Genomic DNA, 17,248 nt, shown 5'->3' with positions numbered 1-17,248 from the left:
GGTTAAAGAAAGTTTATTCATTTGAATTAAATATATCAACTTTTCTTTGAGTAAATTTTGCTTATAAATGGAGTTGTGGCATGTATATGAAATCTTGATGTCTAACAACTCTTGCTAATTTTATTTATTTATTTATTTCTTCTAATAGTGATAGTATATATTAAGCTACTAAGCTATACTCCGTATATGCTATTTCAGAAAGCATTGGTAGAGAGTCATTAAAGTTATTCAACTCCAATAGAGACGTTAGTTGAATGAATTATGAATCAAAATGTACTTTACTAAAATTGAAATTAAGTGTAGTGTTTCACTGCTTGGGTGGCTCCTAGTTGGTTGGTCCACTCAGAATTAATAACTTTGACCTACTCCAACGATAACCCTGTTTCTACAGCATATATCATAACTGACCGAAAATGTCTCATTTTGTCATACACGTTTGATCAATATCAACGACTAAATCAAAAATTGTGAGTAACCATGTATTACTATCTATTTTGTCAAAAAAATAAAAATGTATTACTATCTATTTTCACAATGTACTTTTATAATTGCATGTCTTGGTAAAAAAAAAAAAAAATTGCACGTCAAATTTTCTAATAAAACATTACTACTATAAGATAAGATTAGATTCAAAATGTACGGATAAAGATTAAGTAGGAATGAAATTTCTCAACCGTACTAGCTAGTATTTAGAGATGCTTCATACTATCTTGCACGCCAATTACATCTGTACAAATTAATTGATTGAGCTAAAGTCTTTAATGATCTAGTTAAAAACGAACCATTTAAAAAAGATTTTGATTATGATCAAATTTTACTTACATTAATTATGATAAAATTTCAGATTCTTAAGATTTCTTTCACCGCAAATTAGAGAGTTCAGAAAAATATGTCAAATTATCACTCCCCACTAAAAACCTAGCAATTAGAGGTGGGAATAGGCTAGGCCGAGCTAGGCTTTGCCAAGCCTGAGCCTGGCCTGTCAAAAAATCGAAGGTCTGAGCCTGGCCTGTGGCCTATCATAGGCTTAAATTCTAGGTCTGAGCCTGGCCTTTTGAAAGTCTGATGTGGCCTGTTAGCCTGTTTAAAAGCCTATTTCATATGAACATATTTAAATAAATAATTATATTTATTTTGAAATATACTTATGAACTAATAAAATAATGTTCCATTTGATATTTTAGAGAATTTGACTATATATGTCATCATATTTCAATTCTAGTTTATAATAATACATTTATATATGTTAAAAACTAATGTAGATTAATAAACTTAAATTACTTAAAAAGTTAATAGATTTATAATTTAATCAAAGTATAAATTTTAATATATAAATAATAATCGTAATAAAAATATTATTCATGTTAACTTAAATAGGCCGGCCTAGTAGGCCTCAAAGGCTTTTTTAATGGCCTGCGGCCTGGCCTTTTTAGCTAAATAGGCTTATAAAAAAGCATTGGCCTGCTCTATTTAAAGAAATAGGCTGGCCTGACCTGAGCCTATGTAGGCTAGGCCTTAAGGCCATGTAGGCCGATCTGGCCTGTTCCCACCTCTACTAGCAATACTATCATTTAATTTTACATTGAAATTATTTATTTTCTACAGTACAACATTATACACATAACATTGTCACCCAAGTGACTATATAGAGAGATTAAATTGTATTTTTTCCTCCTAATTTTCACAAACTTTTTTGTCCTCTTAACTTTCATAATAGTCCCCCCCCACCACAAGTTAGGTTTTGCAAAATGTTGACCCCACTAATTTTGGCCAAATCAACGCATACATTAACAATGACTCACATGCCACGGGTCAAAATTGGTGAGAGGGCAACCTTTTGCAAAACGGGTTAAAGTTAAGAGGCCAAAAATGCTATTATAATTAAAAGTTAGGAAGCCAAAATTGTAAATTTGTCAAAATTAGGGGACAAGAAATACATTGAGCTATATATATATATATATATATATATATATATATATATATATATTGCCAACAGTAAGGAACATGTTATTTCTTTATTATATTTTAGTATGAAAGACTAATTATGAGAAGTCAATATAGTATGGTCTAGTTGATCTGGTTGTCTGTAGGGAATACCATGCAAGTTGTGAAATCTATCCATATACAACTTGCACACACAAAAATATATGAGAGTGTAACCATATATATATAGACACATTTGCACTTGAAACAAATCACAAATATTCTTCCCCTAAATAATAGTACCTTAATTTTTTCCAAGTCATGAATCTCTTACAGATTTTATCCCTCTTTTCTATATTCTATTCCATTTTAAAACTTTTCAACTTGTTTATTAAACGTAGAAACCAAACATGTTACATGTTAGCCTATGAATGTTTCAAACCAAAAGAAGATACAATACTCAACACACATTCATGTGCAAAAATAGTCATGAGAAACAAAAACCTTGGTTTAGAGGAATATAGATTCCTCCTCAAAACCATGGTTAGTTCAGGAATAGGTGAAAACACTTATTGTCCAAGAAATGTTCTTGAAGGAAGAGAAACATGTCCAACTCTTAAAGACACATATGAAGAAATAGATGAAATAATGTTTGATACACTCGACAACCTTTTCAAAAGAACATGTTTTTCTCCTTCAGAAATAGATATTCTTGTTGTTAATGTTTCATTATTCTCACCAGCACCTTCACTCACAGCAAGAATAATAAACAGATACAAAATGAGACGAGATATAAAAGTTTTCAATCTTGCAGGAATGGGGTGTAGTGCAAGTGTTGTAGCTATTGATCTTGTTCAACAACTTTTCCAAACACATGAAAATTCATTAGGAATTGTTGTTAGTACAGAAGATCTTGGTTCTCATTGGTATTGTGGAAAAGACAAAAAAATGATGCTTTCTAACTGTCTTTTTCGTTCAGGTGGTTGTTCCATGCTATTCACAAACAAAACAGAGCTGAAAAACAGAGCTATCTTGAAACTCAAACACATGGAGAGAACACAGTATGGTGCTGATGATGAAGCTTACAATTGTTGCATACAAGTGGAAGATGAACAAGGTTTTGCAGGTTTTCGACTAACCAAAAGTCTTGTTAAATCTGCTGCACAAGCTTTGACAGTAAATTTACAGACTATGGTTCCAAAGATTCTCCCACTATGGGAACTGGTACGGTTTTTCACAATTTCCCTAACCAAAAGTATGAAAAAAATTCAATTTGGAAATTTTTTTACTGATTCTTTTAACCACGGTAAAATGGTTAAAAAACCGATGTTTAATGTGTTAGGGGGTGGATTAAATTTGAAAACCGGGATCGAACATTTTTGTGTTCATCCCGGTGGTAGGGCTGTTATTGATGGGGTTGGTAAGGGTTTAAGATTAAATGAATATGATCTCGAACCAGCTAGAATGGCGCTTCATCGTTGGGGTAATACTTCTGCTGGTGGATTATGGTATGTTTTAGGGTATATGGAAGCAAAAAAGAGGTTGAAAAAGGGTGATAGAATTTTGATGATTAGTCTTGGAGCAGGTTTTAAGTGTAATAATTGTGTTTGGGAAGTTATGAAGGATTTGTCTGATACTAATGTTTGGAAAGATAGTATTGATAGTTATCCTCCTCCTACACTCAATAATCCTTTTAAGGAAAGGTATAATTGGATTAATGATGAATATCTTAGCTTTGTGAGGTTGGATTTTAGTAGTATGGTGTTTAAGTAAGCAATTAGGAGGGGGATAATAATCATCATCATCATACAGAAGAAAGGTATAGCTATATTAGCATGGTTAATTAATTACAAAATTGTGTATGGAGGGAAAGAAAAAAAAAATTGATTTGATAAACTCAAATTACATATACAAGATTAGGAAGTTGTGTTATGTTTACAATTTTCTAAAATATTTGTTTTTATCTAATGTTGTTTAAAGATATAGTCTTGTATTATTTGGTTAGAAAGGGTGAAAAGCAAGTGTTCAAAACCCTATGTATTGTGTCATTTATTGATGAAATAAAGTTCATGTCATTAATATGTGTATATCATATTGTGTATACCAGTTAAATCTACAGTTGTTTTACCGCAACACTTTGTTTTTACTTACTATCGTTTTCTTTTATCTTTGTAAAAAATCACCTTTTAGGTCATTGAATAACTAAAGTATTTTGTTTATAATATAGATTTGACATATCAATTGTTCAATGAACCTAAAAATAAATTTTTTATTTATTATAATAAAAAATGGAAGGAATATATTACCATCGACATGTATTTGATTTTTTTTATGAGTATGAATTGAATCGTTATCTTAAATTATGAGATTTATACAAACTTCACATCAATCACTTGCGCCAGACTCTTATGATAAAAGAAATCATGTAAATGGTTTCTCATTTGAAATTCTAGCTGTATATAGATGAAATTCAACCTCATATATGGGGGTTTCCAATTCTATCATGTAAATGTGTTTGGGAAAGTTGAAATTGGAAAGAAACCAAACACATGCTTTAATTCGCACAAAATAGACATGACATGAGTTGTACTTCTTCTCCCCTCTTCATGTAAAATAATGTTGTATTAAAATTGTAACATTTTTGGCATATTTTGCATTGTGAGTTACATGATTTTTCATTTCTATCCATCATAATATAAACTATTTATCACATATCTTACATGACCATTGCATTTGGCTTCAACTATCATGAAATTTTGAACACTTTTATAAGACCTTAAAATTAGTTTTTTGAATTGTTTGAAACAGAAACATGTAAGTATGAAACCCCCATATTGGGTTGTTCATGCAGAATCCTTTTCATTGATTGCGTGGGGTATGCACTAAGAAAACGTCATTATTGGGTTACGAAAAGAGGGTAGAAACAATAAATTGCACCATCGTCCTTACTTAGCCACAATGGCCAGAAAAGAGGGCTAGTGTTTGTAGGAATGAATGGCCCTATGAAAAAAGCTTGTCTGATCCTCTCTGGCGTTATTTATTACTCCCTCCGTCCCAAAAAGAATGACCCATTTTGAATATATGCACTATTCATATATATTGTTTTGACCATATTTTTCTACTAATAAATAAAAATAAATATTAACATATAAGATGTTGTTAGATTCGTCTCGATGAGTATTTTCAAAATATCAATTTTTTATAATTTTTACTATTATACAATTAAAGATATTAGTCGCCAAAGTTATGCATTGGCATGCGTGTTTCGGTCAACTGGGTCATTCTTTTTGGGACGGAGGGAGTATTACTTTATATCTTTCTTTTTCCTATTCAATTATGTACACCATCATCATCAATCAATAATAAAAGTGATAGTTTTTCTCTCTATATCGCTCTCTAGTGTCACATCTATCTTCACCCTTCAGGAAGTCGGGAAAGGATATGATTCTTAAAGTTTAAATGTCAATAGTACTATGAGTGACAAATCACCGGTAAAAACAGTTAAATATGGTTGGATTTAGTGATGAGCTAAAATTTGATAATCTCAATTTTTCTTGGTGAGTCGTTTTAGGTCTAAATTCGACTGAATCCGCCTAATACTTTACCCTAAATAATACTGAAAGAGCAACGAACATCTCCACTTTTAAAATTCTATCGGATGAGCATTTCATTAAACAAGATCCACTCCAATTCAAGTAGGAAAGGATTTTCTCATATGTAAATTTCACCCGAGAGAGAATAGTGGAAATCTCCATTATTCTAGAATTAGAATATGGCCCGTCACACATATTAAGAAATTTAAAATATATTTTTATTTAAAAAAACAATTTTAAAAATTTCAAGAAATTGAATCTAATCTACAAAATTTTAAGATAATATTTTTATATTTAGTAGTATTTAACATTTTTTTGTTGAAATAGTACTTTTTTTTGTACAAAAAACAGTACTAATTGATTACATTATGCCTATAGATATATGGAACGGCAATAGTTAATATGCATAAGTCTTTTCTTATGTATGATGCATAAGTCATTTACAGCCATCAGATAATTTTACACATGTAATAATCATAACTAAAGAACTTTATATTTTTGCTTGCTCAATTTCGGCCACATTTTACATGCGATTCGATCGCCAATTTCGAAAATTAATACCGGAAACATTCATAAAATCGAACGACGATCAAAACGATATAAAGAACGTCGAGTTTCGTTGATTATTGAGGGAGAACGAACTGGGTCGACGAACCGGGTCGACGTGACCCGTTTCTGTAGAAAATGGGTGAGGAAGATGATGAACAGTGACGCGCGTCCACGCCCACTCTCACTGGCGGCGCATGGGGGCGCGTGTGGTGCCAAGGAGACTCCAAATGTTTTTTTTTTTTACATAAAAATAGTAAATAATTTTCTGAGAATTTTGGGACCAGTTTGGTATTTTTCTGAGACCTGGAACTATTTTTAGTTAATTAAATGAGGTAAATATGCTTTTATAAATATAAGATATTAATAAAATTTTCCCAAAATTTTATTTAGGGTATTTTGAATTATTTGGAACGGTTGAGGATACCTCACTCTCTTCGGTTTTATATCGTCTTAAAAATTTAAATTTATTTCACAATTTTTATTAAGGGTTAAATATGTTTTTGGAGAACAACTCTTTGAAACCATTTCACAGCAAAAATGGTTTCATACCATTATATACTGAAACCATTAGTCTAGTTAAATGGTTTTATATGAGCATTAGTGTCAAGATGTTATACACTGAAACCATTAGTCTTGTTAATTGGTTTCAAGATGTTATACACTAAAACCATTTGTCTAGTTAAATAGTTTGATACTGTTATACACTGAAACCATTATTATAGTTAAATGATTTTATATGAGCATTAGTGCCAAGATGTTATACATTGAAACCATTAGTCCTTTTAATTGGTTTCAAGATGTTATACACTGAAACCATTTGTCCAGTTAAATGGTTTCATACTGTTATACACTGAAATCATTATTCTAGTTAAATGGTTTCATAGCGTTATACACTGAAACCATTAGTCTTGTTATTTGGTTTCAAGATGTTATACACCGAAACCATTAGTCTAGTTAAATGGTTTCATAGCGTTATACATTGAAACCATTATTTTTGTTAAATGGTTTCATATGGGCATTAGTGCCAAGATGTTATACATTGAAACCATTGTTATTAAGTAAAACATCACATAACCATTTTACAAAACCATGCTACATAAAGCAAAAAATCATATAAAGTAATTAGGGTTAGTTTAGTTGAAAAAAAATTGGATAGTATGCATGAGATATTGGATTCGATCATTTCTGTATTGTAAAGAAAAATATATATATATATATATATATATATATATATATATATATATATATATATATATATATATATATGTAATTAATGTATGAAATTTTATTTATATTGTGATTATGATTGATAAAACTTAAAATTAAATTGTATGTTTGACAAGTATGCTTTATATATACATGAACCATTCGTTATTATGCTGGGCTTTGAGGGGGTGTATGAAGAAAATTAATTAAAAATGAATTTTTATAATATATACTTCAAAGGAACAAAAGTTATTATTTAATTGGAAACGGGGGGCGCGCTAGAAATTTGGGGGGGGTGCGCTAGAAGTTTGGAGGAGGGAAAAAAATTGGGGGCGCGCTAGAAATCTAGGGGAGGAAAAAAAATTGGGGGGCTCACAAGAAATCTAGGAGTAAAAGGAAAAAACAATTGGGGGGTGCGCTAAGAAAAAGGGGCGCAAGTAATGGGGTAGTATATGGGGGCGCGCGAGTAATGGATTGCCTAATTTTGAGCTTGGGCTGACCTTTGGTTGACTTTTGGTGTTGGAAGCAAATATGATGAGTGTAGGAAGCAAATTTATGCATGGTGCATAAGTTTGAGCTTATGCATCATAACCACATCCGCCGGAGTACGTGTGTAAAAATTCACATGTGGGACACTTTATTGTCTTTAATTAATGCTGCATGTACGGTCCTGTCCAATGAAATAAAAACTGCCGTGGTCCAGAAGGGGAGGGGAAAACATGAAGGGGGAAGTAATGGATTCTCGTCCTCTCTTAATAAAGTCAATATATGCGGTACTGTATTTACACATGTTCTTTTTTTTTTATTTTTTGTGTGTGCCCCCTTGTTCATCATATCCCGTTTATTATTAATTAATGTTTTACTGATTTACGTAGTTGGTTTAAGCATATATGGAGAATGTTAACTTGTGCTCTTAACGCACATGTTAAGGAAGTAAAAATGAAAATTATTAAATGCTAATTTGTGTATTTTGATTTTTAAAGCATTAAATTTTTTGTATCATTAAATGTTGAATTTCTATTTTGGTATATCTTATCATGTGCCCTTAGGGCACATGTTAACAAGACCCTATATATATATATATATATATATATATATATATATATATATATAGGAAAATGCTAAACAGTGCCCCTGGGGCACTAGTTAAGGATACAAATATAGAAGTTTTATCTCGTAAATTGTGCATTCAATGTTTTAATGATGTGAAAAGTTATTCTCTCTCATCATTAACTTTATTATTTGTTTCCTTTTTTGGTATGCTTAACTAGTGCCCCAGGGACACTGTTTAGCATGACCTATATATATATATATATATATAGCCTCCGTCAAAAAAGTAAATTATGTAGCCCTTGTTTAAAATAAGAAGAAGCTCTTAACAATAATACGTAGTATTTTTTTTAAAAAAAATATGGTTTAGAGGCTATTGTTAAGTTAATTAACAAATCTGCTAAAAAAAAAGTTAATTAACAAATGGAATACACTTATGAATTCATGCTGATATCTTATCTCTCAAATGTAAAGCTCTTAACAAATAGTTTAGAGACTTTTAGTAAGTTATAATAGTTTAGGAATCAATTCAGAAAGAATGTTAATTCAAAGACTAAATTGATGGTTTTAAATGTGATCGGTTAAATTTCACATCGATTATGAATGGAAATAATGTTAAATTTATAAGAGATGTGACTCATTAACTTATTGTCTTAAAGTTTTTGGTGGTGATGTGATGTCTCCGTCTATTGTTGTCTTGGAGCATTTGATCCGTTGTTTCTCTTGAGCTTCCTTGGACTCCCCTAACAAGTAGTATCAGAGTCGTGGTTTGACTTGGTGGAAGGCGGAGTGAATCATGTGGTTAAGTCTCACATCGACTATAAATAGAAAGAATTTTGAATTTATAAAAGATGTGATCCATTAACCTATTGTCTTCAGGTTTTGGGTGAAGATTTGGTGTCTCTATCTCTTGTTGTCCTGAAGCATTTGACTCGATGTTACTCTTGAGTTTCCCCGAGCTCCTTAACATAAAATTAATATTTTATTATTAGAGAAATGCTAACTAGCCAACATATATGACACTTACTCACTCAGTCTCGAGACTTTGGTCATTTTAGTCTTTTTTTTTATCCTAAAATTTTGGTTCTTTTAAGAAAGGAAAATGCTAAACAGTGCCCCCGGGACACTGTTTAAAGAAGCAAATATAGTAATATGACATTGAACTTTGTGCAGTCAACGCCTCGAAAGTCTAAAAAGTATTATTTTCAATTTAAAAGTTTCCTTTTTTGGTTTCCTTAACCATTGCCCCGGAGACACCGATTAGCATAACCCTTTAAGAAAATAAGGTTTGTACTCTTACAATAATAAAAGCATCCATTAAATAATTTTTTCTCTTTCTTGATAAATTTAGGATAAAAACAACTTAACTTATCAATACTAATTATTTCTTAATCTATATGCAAAACTCTAAAAAGACTAAAGATTTGGAACGAATGAAGTACTATAACAAAACTTTACATTTTCGGTACAATTTTATATATATTTTTTGACCCGAGGACAAAACTTTATTTGAAGGTTTTTTGTTTTCTTTCGATAATTTATTTTTTTAGTCAAGTAGCCTTTTTTCGATAATTTTATTTGAAACTATTATTGATATAGGAGTTTTATTGGTACATATTGACTATTTGCCAAGAAAGACGGGAAAAAAAAACACAGTATAACATAGATTTCGCGGGGCATTGGAGATGAAATACTGTGAGAGGCCATTATCATCAATTAATTCTACTTAGATTTTTTGAGAGATAGAGTATCTGTATATACTCTGTAGACCATACTTTGATGTGCTTGCTAGTTGCCAAATGAATATATTTAAAACCACGTATAAGACGTGTTTAATATAAAAATAGTTAAGAAAATAAAAATATAAACAAAAGTAAGGATTTTAAGTAAAAAATATTTTCTTTTATAATTTTAAAGTATTAAATACATAACTTTTAAAATTATATTACTATATGTACCAAAAAAATAAAAAATTATATTACTATTTTTATTTCTTTAACCACTAATCTGGAGCTATTGTTTAATATTTTTTATATGAATATACAAATAAACCGAGTTCTTCTCACACAACAAAACATGTATTAACCATATTTTATCCCTAAATAAGATAAGAGGTTAAAACACCACAAATTCAAAACATAACTAAAATTTTTCTTTTAGTTTTTTTTTATTTATATATCTTTTAGATTTTTTTTGTCAAGTTAGTCTAAAATGACTAGAAAATCGACCTTAAAGGTGAATAAGTGGAATGTCACAGATTCGAACCCAAACTCCTGCATATATAATGTGATGTCTCTATTAATTGGACTAAGATCATGACCACTAACGAGGAATTGTGTTTTGACTTTATCAACGCATCTACTATATTTATTTAGCTCTTTTTGAGAGAATACTCTATTATTTTTTCTTTTCATATATGTCAACAACAAAGTCAGTCATGTCATATGAAGACCAAACTTTGCATCTTTACCATACATAGAGATAGAGATATATCATATTATTGACTCCATGTACCATATTAATATATATAACTCTGAGTAATTTTATTTGTCTCTTATTATAAGACTATATTTTATGATTTAAATAAAAATAGTTATAGTAAGTTTATAAGAAATGTGTGTTACTTTTCACAGTGTACTCCTATATTGAGAGTTATTGATAGGGTCATCAATACATAATATAAAAGATTTTTTTTTTTTTTATGAGCATATATGCTTTCATATTGGACTTCTTGACAATATTTTCCTTATTGATATCACATTTTCATTATTTCCGTATATTTTAAGTTACATTGTGTAATCAATCATCTTCTCCAATGTGGATAAGAGAGACAAGATGAATTTATATGTCCTGCTACATCCATTAAAAAAAACATGTCCTGCTACATCATTTGTTTTTTATAAATTAAATAAAATTGTAAAATAATTAAAAATATTTTTTGTAAAAAAAAATCATATTATATGTAAAATTTTAAAAAGAATATCATATCGAGGGAGAACAAATATCAGAAATTAAGTTTGATGGTAATGGAGGCATGGAATAATTTGTTAGTTGATTGATAAATAAAAGACATAAAATGTCCCCGTTAGCTTAATTTAGTTGGTAGGGACATCGCACTATATGTGCAGGAGTCCGGATTCGAACCCGAAACCCTCCACTTATTCACCTTAAAGTGAATTTTCTAGCCACTAGACTATTTGACAAAAAAAAAACATAAATTAGTTTTTATTTTTACACAACATAAATTAGTTATTTGAGTATCATAAATATACACGTTTTGGTAGGTGACATTTGTTAAAATGTTAATTTTGCTTTTGGGTAGGTGACATTCTTCAATGAAATACCAGTTTTGGCAAATATTATAGTAATTCAATGGACATGCAAAGATAATTGGTTAGGGTGAAAATGAGTTGGGCGTGCGAGAAACACTATGGCGCTAAAAGAAATTGAGACTCTCAAAGTATAATCCTATTTGGGCCGGGCCGGGCCAAAGCCCATGAGAAAAGAGAAAAGGAAAAAGAAATGAAGAAGTGCCAGCTGACTGAGAAAAAAAAATGAAAAAGTGTTTGTGTTTGATAAAAATGATTTCAGACACCGACTGTATGGAACATTCCACCGCGGTCACTACCGGCGGCGGAGAAAAAACCTCCGCATATTCCGATAAAGATCACCCCACACCTTCGGCAGCTCGAAATATTGTGATGTCTTCAAGAGATAACGATTCTCACTTCAGCGGTGGTGGCATCAGGTAGCAGTTATTTTGATTACTTACTTAATAGTACTTGATTTGATTCTCTCAGTGTTTTGTTTCTAGTTATTTATCAATTGAGTTTTTTTGGGTCTGAAATTGAATTGAGCCTTTTAATCTGCAAATTTTTAGTGTCGTTATGCTCATGAGTTGATTAATTAATTAATGGACACTATTATTTCATTAATTATTAATACATGGAGGGAGATAATTAACATACTTAGTAAAAAATGAGGTTTCCTATGTTTTTTATGTAACTTGCAAGTTGCAATAATGATGAATTAGTTCATTGGGATATCCTCAACTATATGTACACACATTATGATATGCTTTGAAAGAAACACGATTGTGTGTAGGTTATCACAACAAATGACGATCACAATAGGAGTGTATTAGAAAAATGTCTTCAAACCTATGACTTTCAAGCCAAAGGATAATAAATAAGTGAACAAAATGAATTCTTACTTTCTTTGCTTGCAAAATGACATGTGTAGATTGGTATCCAGAATAGGGAAGTGAGATGTGAAAAATAGGAAAAGAGACGATATAGTGAGTTCTCAAGCGAAGATGACAGTGCGTATAATAACGTGGGAAATGTTAGCCCAGTTAAATGTTATTTGATCTGTAAAATAGTCTTTTTTATTTATTTTTTTGTCAAGTAGTGGCTAAAAATTCCACCTTAATGGTGAATAAGTGGATTGTCCGAGGTTCGAACTCTAGCTCCTGCATATATAATGTGATGCCCCTACCAACTGAGATAAGCTCACAGGGACTGTACAATAAGTCTTTTCTAAATGGGGTAGATAGTATAGAAAAGGCTGATAATGACATGCTTGCTTGTTTATTGTTAATTGTCAATAGCAACTGTTATACTAAATTCCATAAAAAAAAAAAAAAATTGGGACTTGTGAAATTTCATGTTGGATCAAGTGCTGACCTCCATGCCAAAAACTATAACTAATGTAAACGGTAAAAAGGTGCTGCACCACCCATTAAAGGCACTATAGGGTGCAGTGTAATGCCTACTGAGTCTCAGGGGCCAGGGGTGAATAAAGCCAATAGAGCTCCCGAATGTCACCCACCCCATCCTTTTTTTTTAATGACCTTCAACTCTCAAATATTTAATTTTGAAAATGAGTAAATTGCACTTATGTTTTTCTAGCTTTCTATCTGGAAGTCGAAATGGAAAGATCAGCTATGGTTATTCTAGTATCAAGGGTAAAAGATCTTCAATGGAGGATTTCTTTGAGACCAAAATATCAGAGGTTGATGGTCAGATGGTTGCCTTTTTTGGTGTTTTTGATGGTATGTCCTAGGTTTTTGTTTTTTACCCCTTAAATTTGATGCGTTAACTTTTTTGTCGTGTTTGTTTCCCCCCCTTTTTTTTTATGGTTTATTCTATTGTTGTGATTCTTTTCGTCATAGGACGATCTGCCAGTGTAAGATTCTTATAAAGTAAGATTGTCCCTAAGCCGAACTAGTAAAGGTGTATTTATTTAATGGGTCTTGCTAACGAGTGCCCCCGGGGCACTCTTTAAGCATTTCATTTAAAGAAATTTTTTATTCAAAAAGTTAAATACTACAATTTCCAATGCGTTGACTTTACGCATTCCGATAAAAATTCTATAAAAAGCTTACTATTTAAGGGCTTAAAGAGTGCCACGGGGGCACTATTTAGCATTTGCCTTATTTAATATACACTTTTTTATAATTTAAAGTATATCATGATCTTAATGCACTATAATTTGAGGTTTGATATACCCTTACTAGTTGCTAACTTAAATTTAATAGATGAACTCACTTTAGAAGGGCTTTTTACAATATTCTATTGGTTTATGGTGGGCATTGGATAGGCTTTTAATTTGTTGAGAAAGGGGTGTAGGGTTCAGTTACTAGGATAGAACTTGAAATGATAGAATAGAGCAGCTGAAATGAGCTTGGTAGATGATATTCTGAAGTTCACCATTTAGAATTATTAGACAACAGCGGCCTTAGGAGTTGTTGAATGGTTTTGGTTAAGGTTTTATGGAGCAAAAGAATACTGTAATAGGGGAAATCAAATTACTCACAATACGTATATTCAAATCATTTTGATCGACTACCATTATAACATGGAAGAAATTCCCAATGCTCTGTACAGCAAAGAGGGAGTGTGCAAATCCGTGACATCGAACCTTTTTAGGTTATTTCATATTGAAATGTCCTTTTTATGCACCTCTTTAAAAAAAATCTTATCATCTGTTTAGGTCATGGAGGATCACGGACTGCAGAATACCTGAAACATAATTTATTCAAGAACTTGAGTAGCCATCCCGACTTTATCAGAGACACAAAGACAGCTATTGGTATGTACTTCATTTGCACTAAATTATAGGACCCAGTGAAAGTATCTTTTCACTTTATAGTTGTTTGGTTTGCACTGCTACCTGGATGGTCTAAATATGAACTTCTGTTATGTTTGCAGTTGAAGCATTTAAACAAACAGACGTTGATTACCTCAATGAGGAAAAGGGACATCGAAGGGATGCTGGGTCCACTGCATCAACAGCTTTGTTGTTGGGCGACCGAATTCTTGTTGCCAATGTTGGTGATTCCCGAGTAGTTGCATCTAGAGCTGGTTTAGGTTAGTGCCATGTCAATTAAGTGTGGGAAGAATTAGGACTTTGATTTACATTGCGCACAATGTGAATTTTTTTAATACAGTGGTCAATAAAGGGATATGCAGCATATAACCTTTCCTTGTGTACATTGTCAAGCGGTGATTTTTGGTTACTTCAGCATATAACAGCTGAAGAATCAAGATAGTTTCCTATCTTAATCCTTGTGTTTTTCTTATTTTCACTGATATGAGTGAATGTGTTATGCAGCTGTTCCTTTATCTGTTGATCACAAACCTGATAGATCTGATGAGCGTCAAAGGATTGAACGGGCTGGGGGATTTGTTATCTGGGCAGGTAAATTTCATGAATTTTGCCGTTTATTTGATAACAACAAATAACTTACTCTATTGTTGGTTTATTCAGGAACATGGAGGGTTGGTGGTGTTCTTGCTGTTTCCCGTGCATTTGGAGACAAGCTTCTTAAGCCGTATGTTGTTGCTGACCCAGAAATTCAGGTTGGCTAAAATTTTAAGCATGATCACCCATTTTCTTTGTGTGTTTTTATAAATCTTATGCCTGCAAACTTGTCACCCCCCATTGGATACTCTTTTGGCTTAGGAGGAAGATGTTGAAGGAGTGGATTTTATAATAGTTGCAAGTGATGGTCTTTGGAATGTCATATCAAACAAGGTGAGACTATTTACATCTTGGCCTAACGAATAGGGAGTGAAACCTGTTGTGAATTTCAGATAATAACGTATGTTGAAAAGAGTTGTTAGCATATTTCACTTTAAGAGCTAGCCTTTTCCATTATATATGTAATATTGGCATATTTTATTTTTTGCCATTCTTTCTTCACTTATCTCATCTATGGATCTCTATTGTTGTACTTGTTCTTCATGCTTGTTATCTTTATACAAAGTCTTTTTATTGTTGTCAAGTCATTCGATTGTGCAAATAATAAATCTTTGAAGATACCTGAGCGAGCATCTGATTAAGCATTCACTCTACCTTTTCAGGAGGCCGTGTCTTTGGTACAAAATATCACTGATGCAGAAGTGGCATCTAAAGAACTTATTAAAGAAGCTTATACTCGAGGAAGCTCAGACAACATCACTTGTGTTGTTGTTCGATTTGATCCATCTTGATGTAGCTCTATCTATCTATGACCATGTAGGTGGTATATGTCATTTCTGACAGCTGAAATAGAAATGATCAAAATGGTTGTGTAAAGGGTTACCTTATTTTCAAATGAATATTAGTACTTAATTTTAATTATGATAGATAACTCCTAGCTGGAAAAAGGAAATACCTGTAGATGCAATTTGGTTTTACCCTTGAAGACTCCATATTTCGGATCCAGCTAGTTATTTTGATTTGTGACCCTTTGAACAGTTAAATTACATGGTTTTCTTTTCTCCATTGATATCCGTGATCTTTATTTGTTTTGTTGTTGTTAGTTGTTACAAATAAAATGTGGTGAGAAATTTAGTTCTCTTAAATAGATAATTGCGGTTTCATTTTTGACTCTTGTGAAAAAAATTATTTGAGAGGAGAAAATCCATTTTATTTGCTCCGCTTCTTACTTTTAAATCATAACATAGTGATAGGAAAAAAAAAATGTCTTGCTAACTTTGGGCACATGTGCTTTTAATTAAGAGTTCTTGTTGTATTGAAAATAAATAATCACTTAAAAACAAGTAAAAATCATTCATAATTTTTTAATTTCAAAGATTTAAAAACTTCATTTGTAATCATCAATCATCTCGTTCTTTTTTCCTCTTAAAAAAGAAGGTAATCATCATTTTCTATTTATTCATGATTTTTCTTTCTTTTTTAGTTTATTTATACAGAACCATGGTCAACTCTTCAACTACGGTCAACTCTTCATCTGAAACATGTGTCAAATGAGTTGAGTATGCTGTGTGTGTCAAAGACTCAAAGTAATGGAATAGGTCCAACCAGGGTCATCCTTATCAGGCTCCCCGAACAATGGTTAATGTAACAATAGACATAAAAATACAAGTCTTAAATAAAAAATAGGAAAATGCTAACTAGTGTCGTGTCCTTGGGGCACTGATTAAAGAGTTAAATAAGGTATGAATGTATTGGAAATTGTGTAATCTACTTTTTATAAGTATAAAAAATACTTTTTTCAATGCAAAAATTACTTCTTTTGGTATCCTTAACTAGTGCCCCAGGAGCACTGGTTAGCATGACCCTAAAAAATATTAGTTTAAGATTATATTACTGCTTTTGTTTCATTAACCAATCCTATTGGACATTTTTAATATTTTCCATAAATCTAATAAAGATCTAATAAAGAGAATATAATGTATTAATCAAGATCATTTAGATAAGATACGACAAAGCCTTGAGTTCAATTTTTGGTTTGGGAATGTAGCAGTGTTAATATTTTTAGAAAAATTTCCCCACTATATGAATCCGATAATACTTTAGGAATTAATCTTTACGATTACGCGTAAAGGATATCTGGTTTAAAAAAAACAAAAGAATATAAGGTCACATGATAAAAGAAATAAATATAAAAATTGCTTTTTCTTTTGGAACTTTTGCAA

The 17,248-nt window shown here is 31.4% G+C and overlaps 2 protein-coding genes across 2 annotated transcripts; both read left to right on the top strand.

The window, feature by feature from the left end:
- Positions 1-2,049: 2,049 nt before the first annotated feature.
- On the top strand, positions 2,050-4,010 carry LOC123899640 (3-ketoacyl-CoA synthase 19). Its single transcript, XM_045950831.1, has one exon. It carries the CDS (start codon positions 2,245-2,247, stop codon positions 3,694-3,696), a length of 1,452 nt encoding a protein of 483 aa, XP_045806787.1. The 5' UTR covers positions 2,050-2,244; the 3' UTR covers positions 3,697-4,010.
- A 7,682-nt stretch (positions 4,011-11,692) lies between these two features.
- Positions 11,693-16,095, top strand: LOC123898182 (probable protein phosphatase 2C 11). The gene is made up of 8 exons (XM_045949078.1): positions 11,693-12,069; positions 13,232-13,374; positions 14,316-14,414; positions 14,534-14,692; positions 14,937-15,023; positions 15,093-15,184; positions 15,288-15,359; positions 15,689-16,095. The coding sequence occupies exons 1-8, from the start codon at positions 11,876-11,878 to the stop codon at positions 15,815-15,817; spliced, it is 975 nt and encodes a 324-aa protein (XP_045805034.1). The 5' UTR covers positions 11,693-11,875; the 3' UTR covers positions 15,818-16,095.
- Positions 16,096-17,248: the final 1,153 nt, after the last annotated feature.

This window comes from Trifolium pratense, linkage group LG1, assembly GCF_020283565.1.
Source record: "Trifolium pratense cultivar HEN17-A07 linkage group LG1, ARS_RC_1.1, whole genome shotgun sequence".
NCBI lineage: Eukaryota > Viridiplantae > Streptophyta > Magnoliopsida > Fabales > Fabaceae > Trifolium > Trifolium pratense.
The sequence above is the reverse complement of the archived record's forward strand: the minus strand, read 5'-3'. Positions and strand labels throughout refer to the sequence as shown.

What these genes read in the sequence shown, in the direction of transcription:
- LOC123899640 (XM_045950831.1), top strand. Translation starts at nt 2,245, where the DNA reads ATGAATCTCTTACAGATTTTATCCCTCTTTTCTATATTCTATTCCATT.
- LOC123898182 (XM_045949078.1), top strand. Translation starts at nt 11,876, where the DNA reads ATGAAAAAGTGTTTGTGTTTGATAAAAATGATTTCAGACACCGACTGT. An exon ending in TTCAGCGGTGGTGGCATCAG is followed by an intron (nt 12,070 to 13,231) that starts GTAGCAGTTATT and finishes ATGTTTTTCTAG; the next exon opens with CTTTCTATCTGGAAGTCGAA. An exon ending in TGCATCTAGAGCTGGTTTAG is followed by an intron (nt 14,693 to 14,936) that starts GTTAGTGCCATG and finishes TGTGTTATGCAG; the next exon opens with CTGTTCCTTTATCTGTTGAT.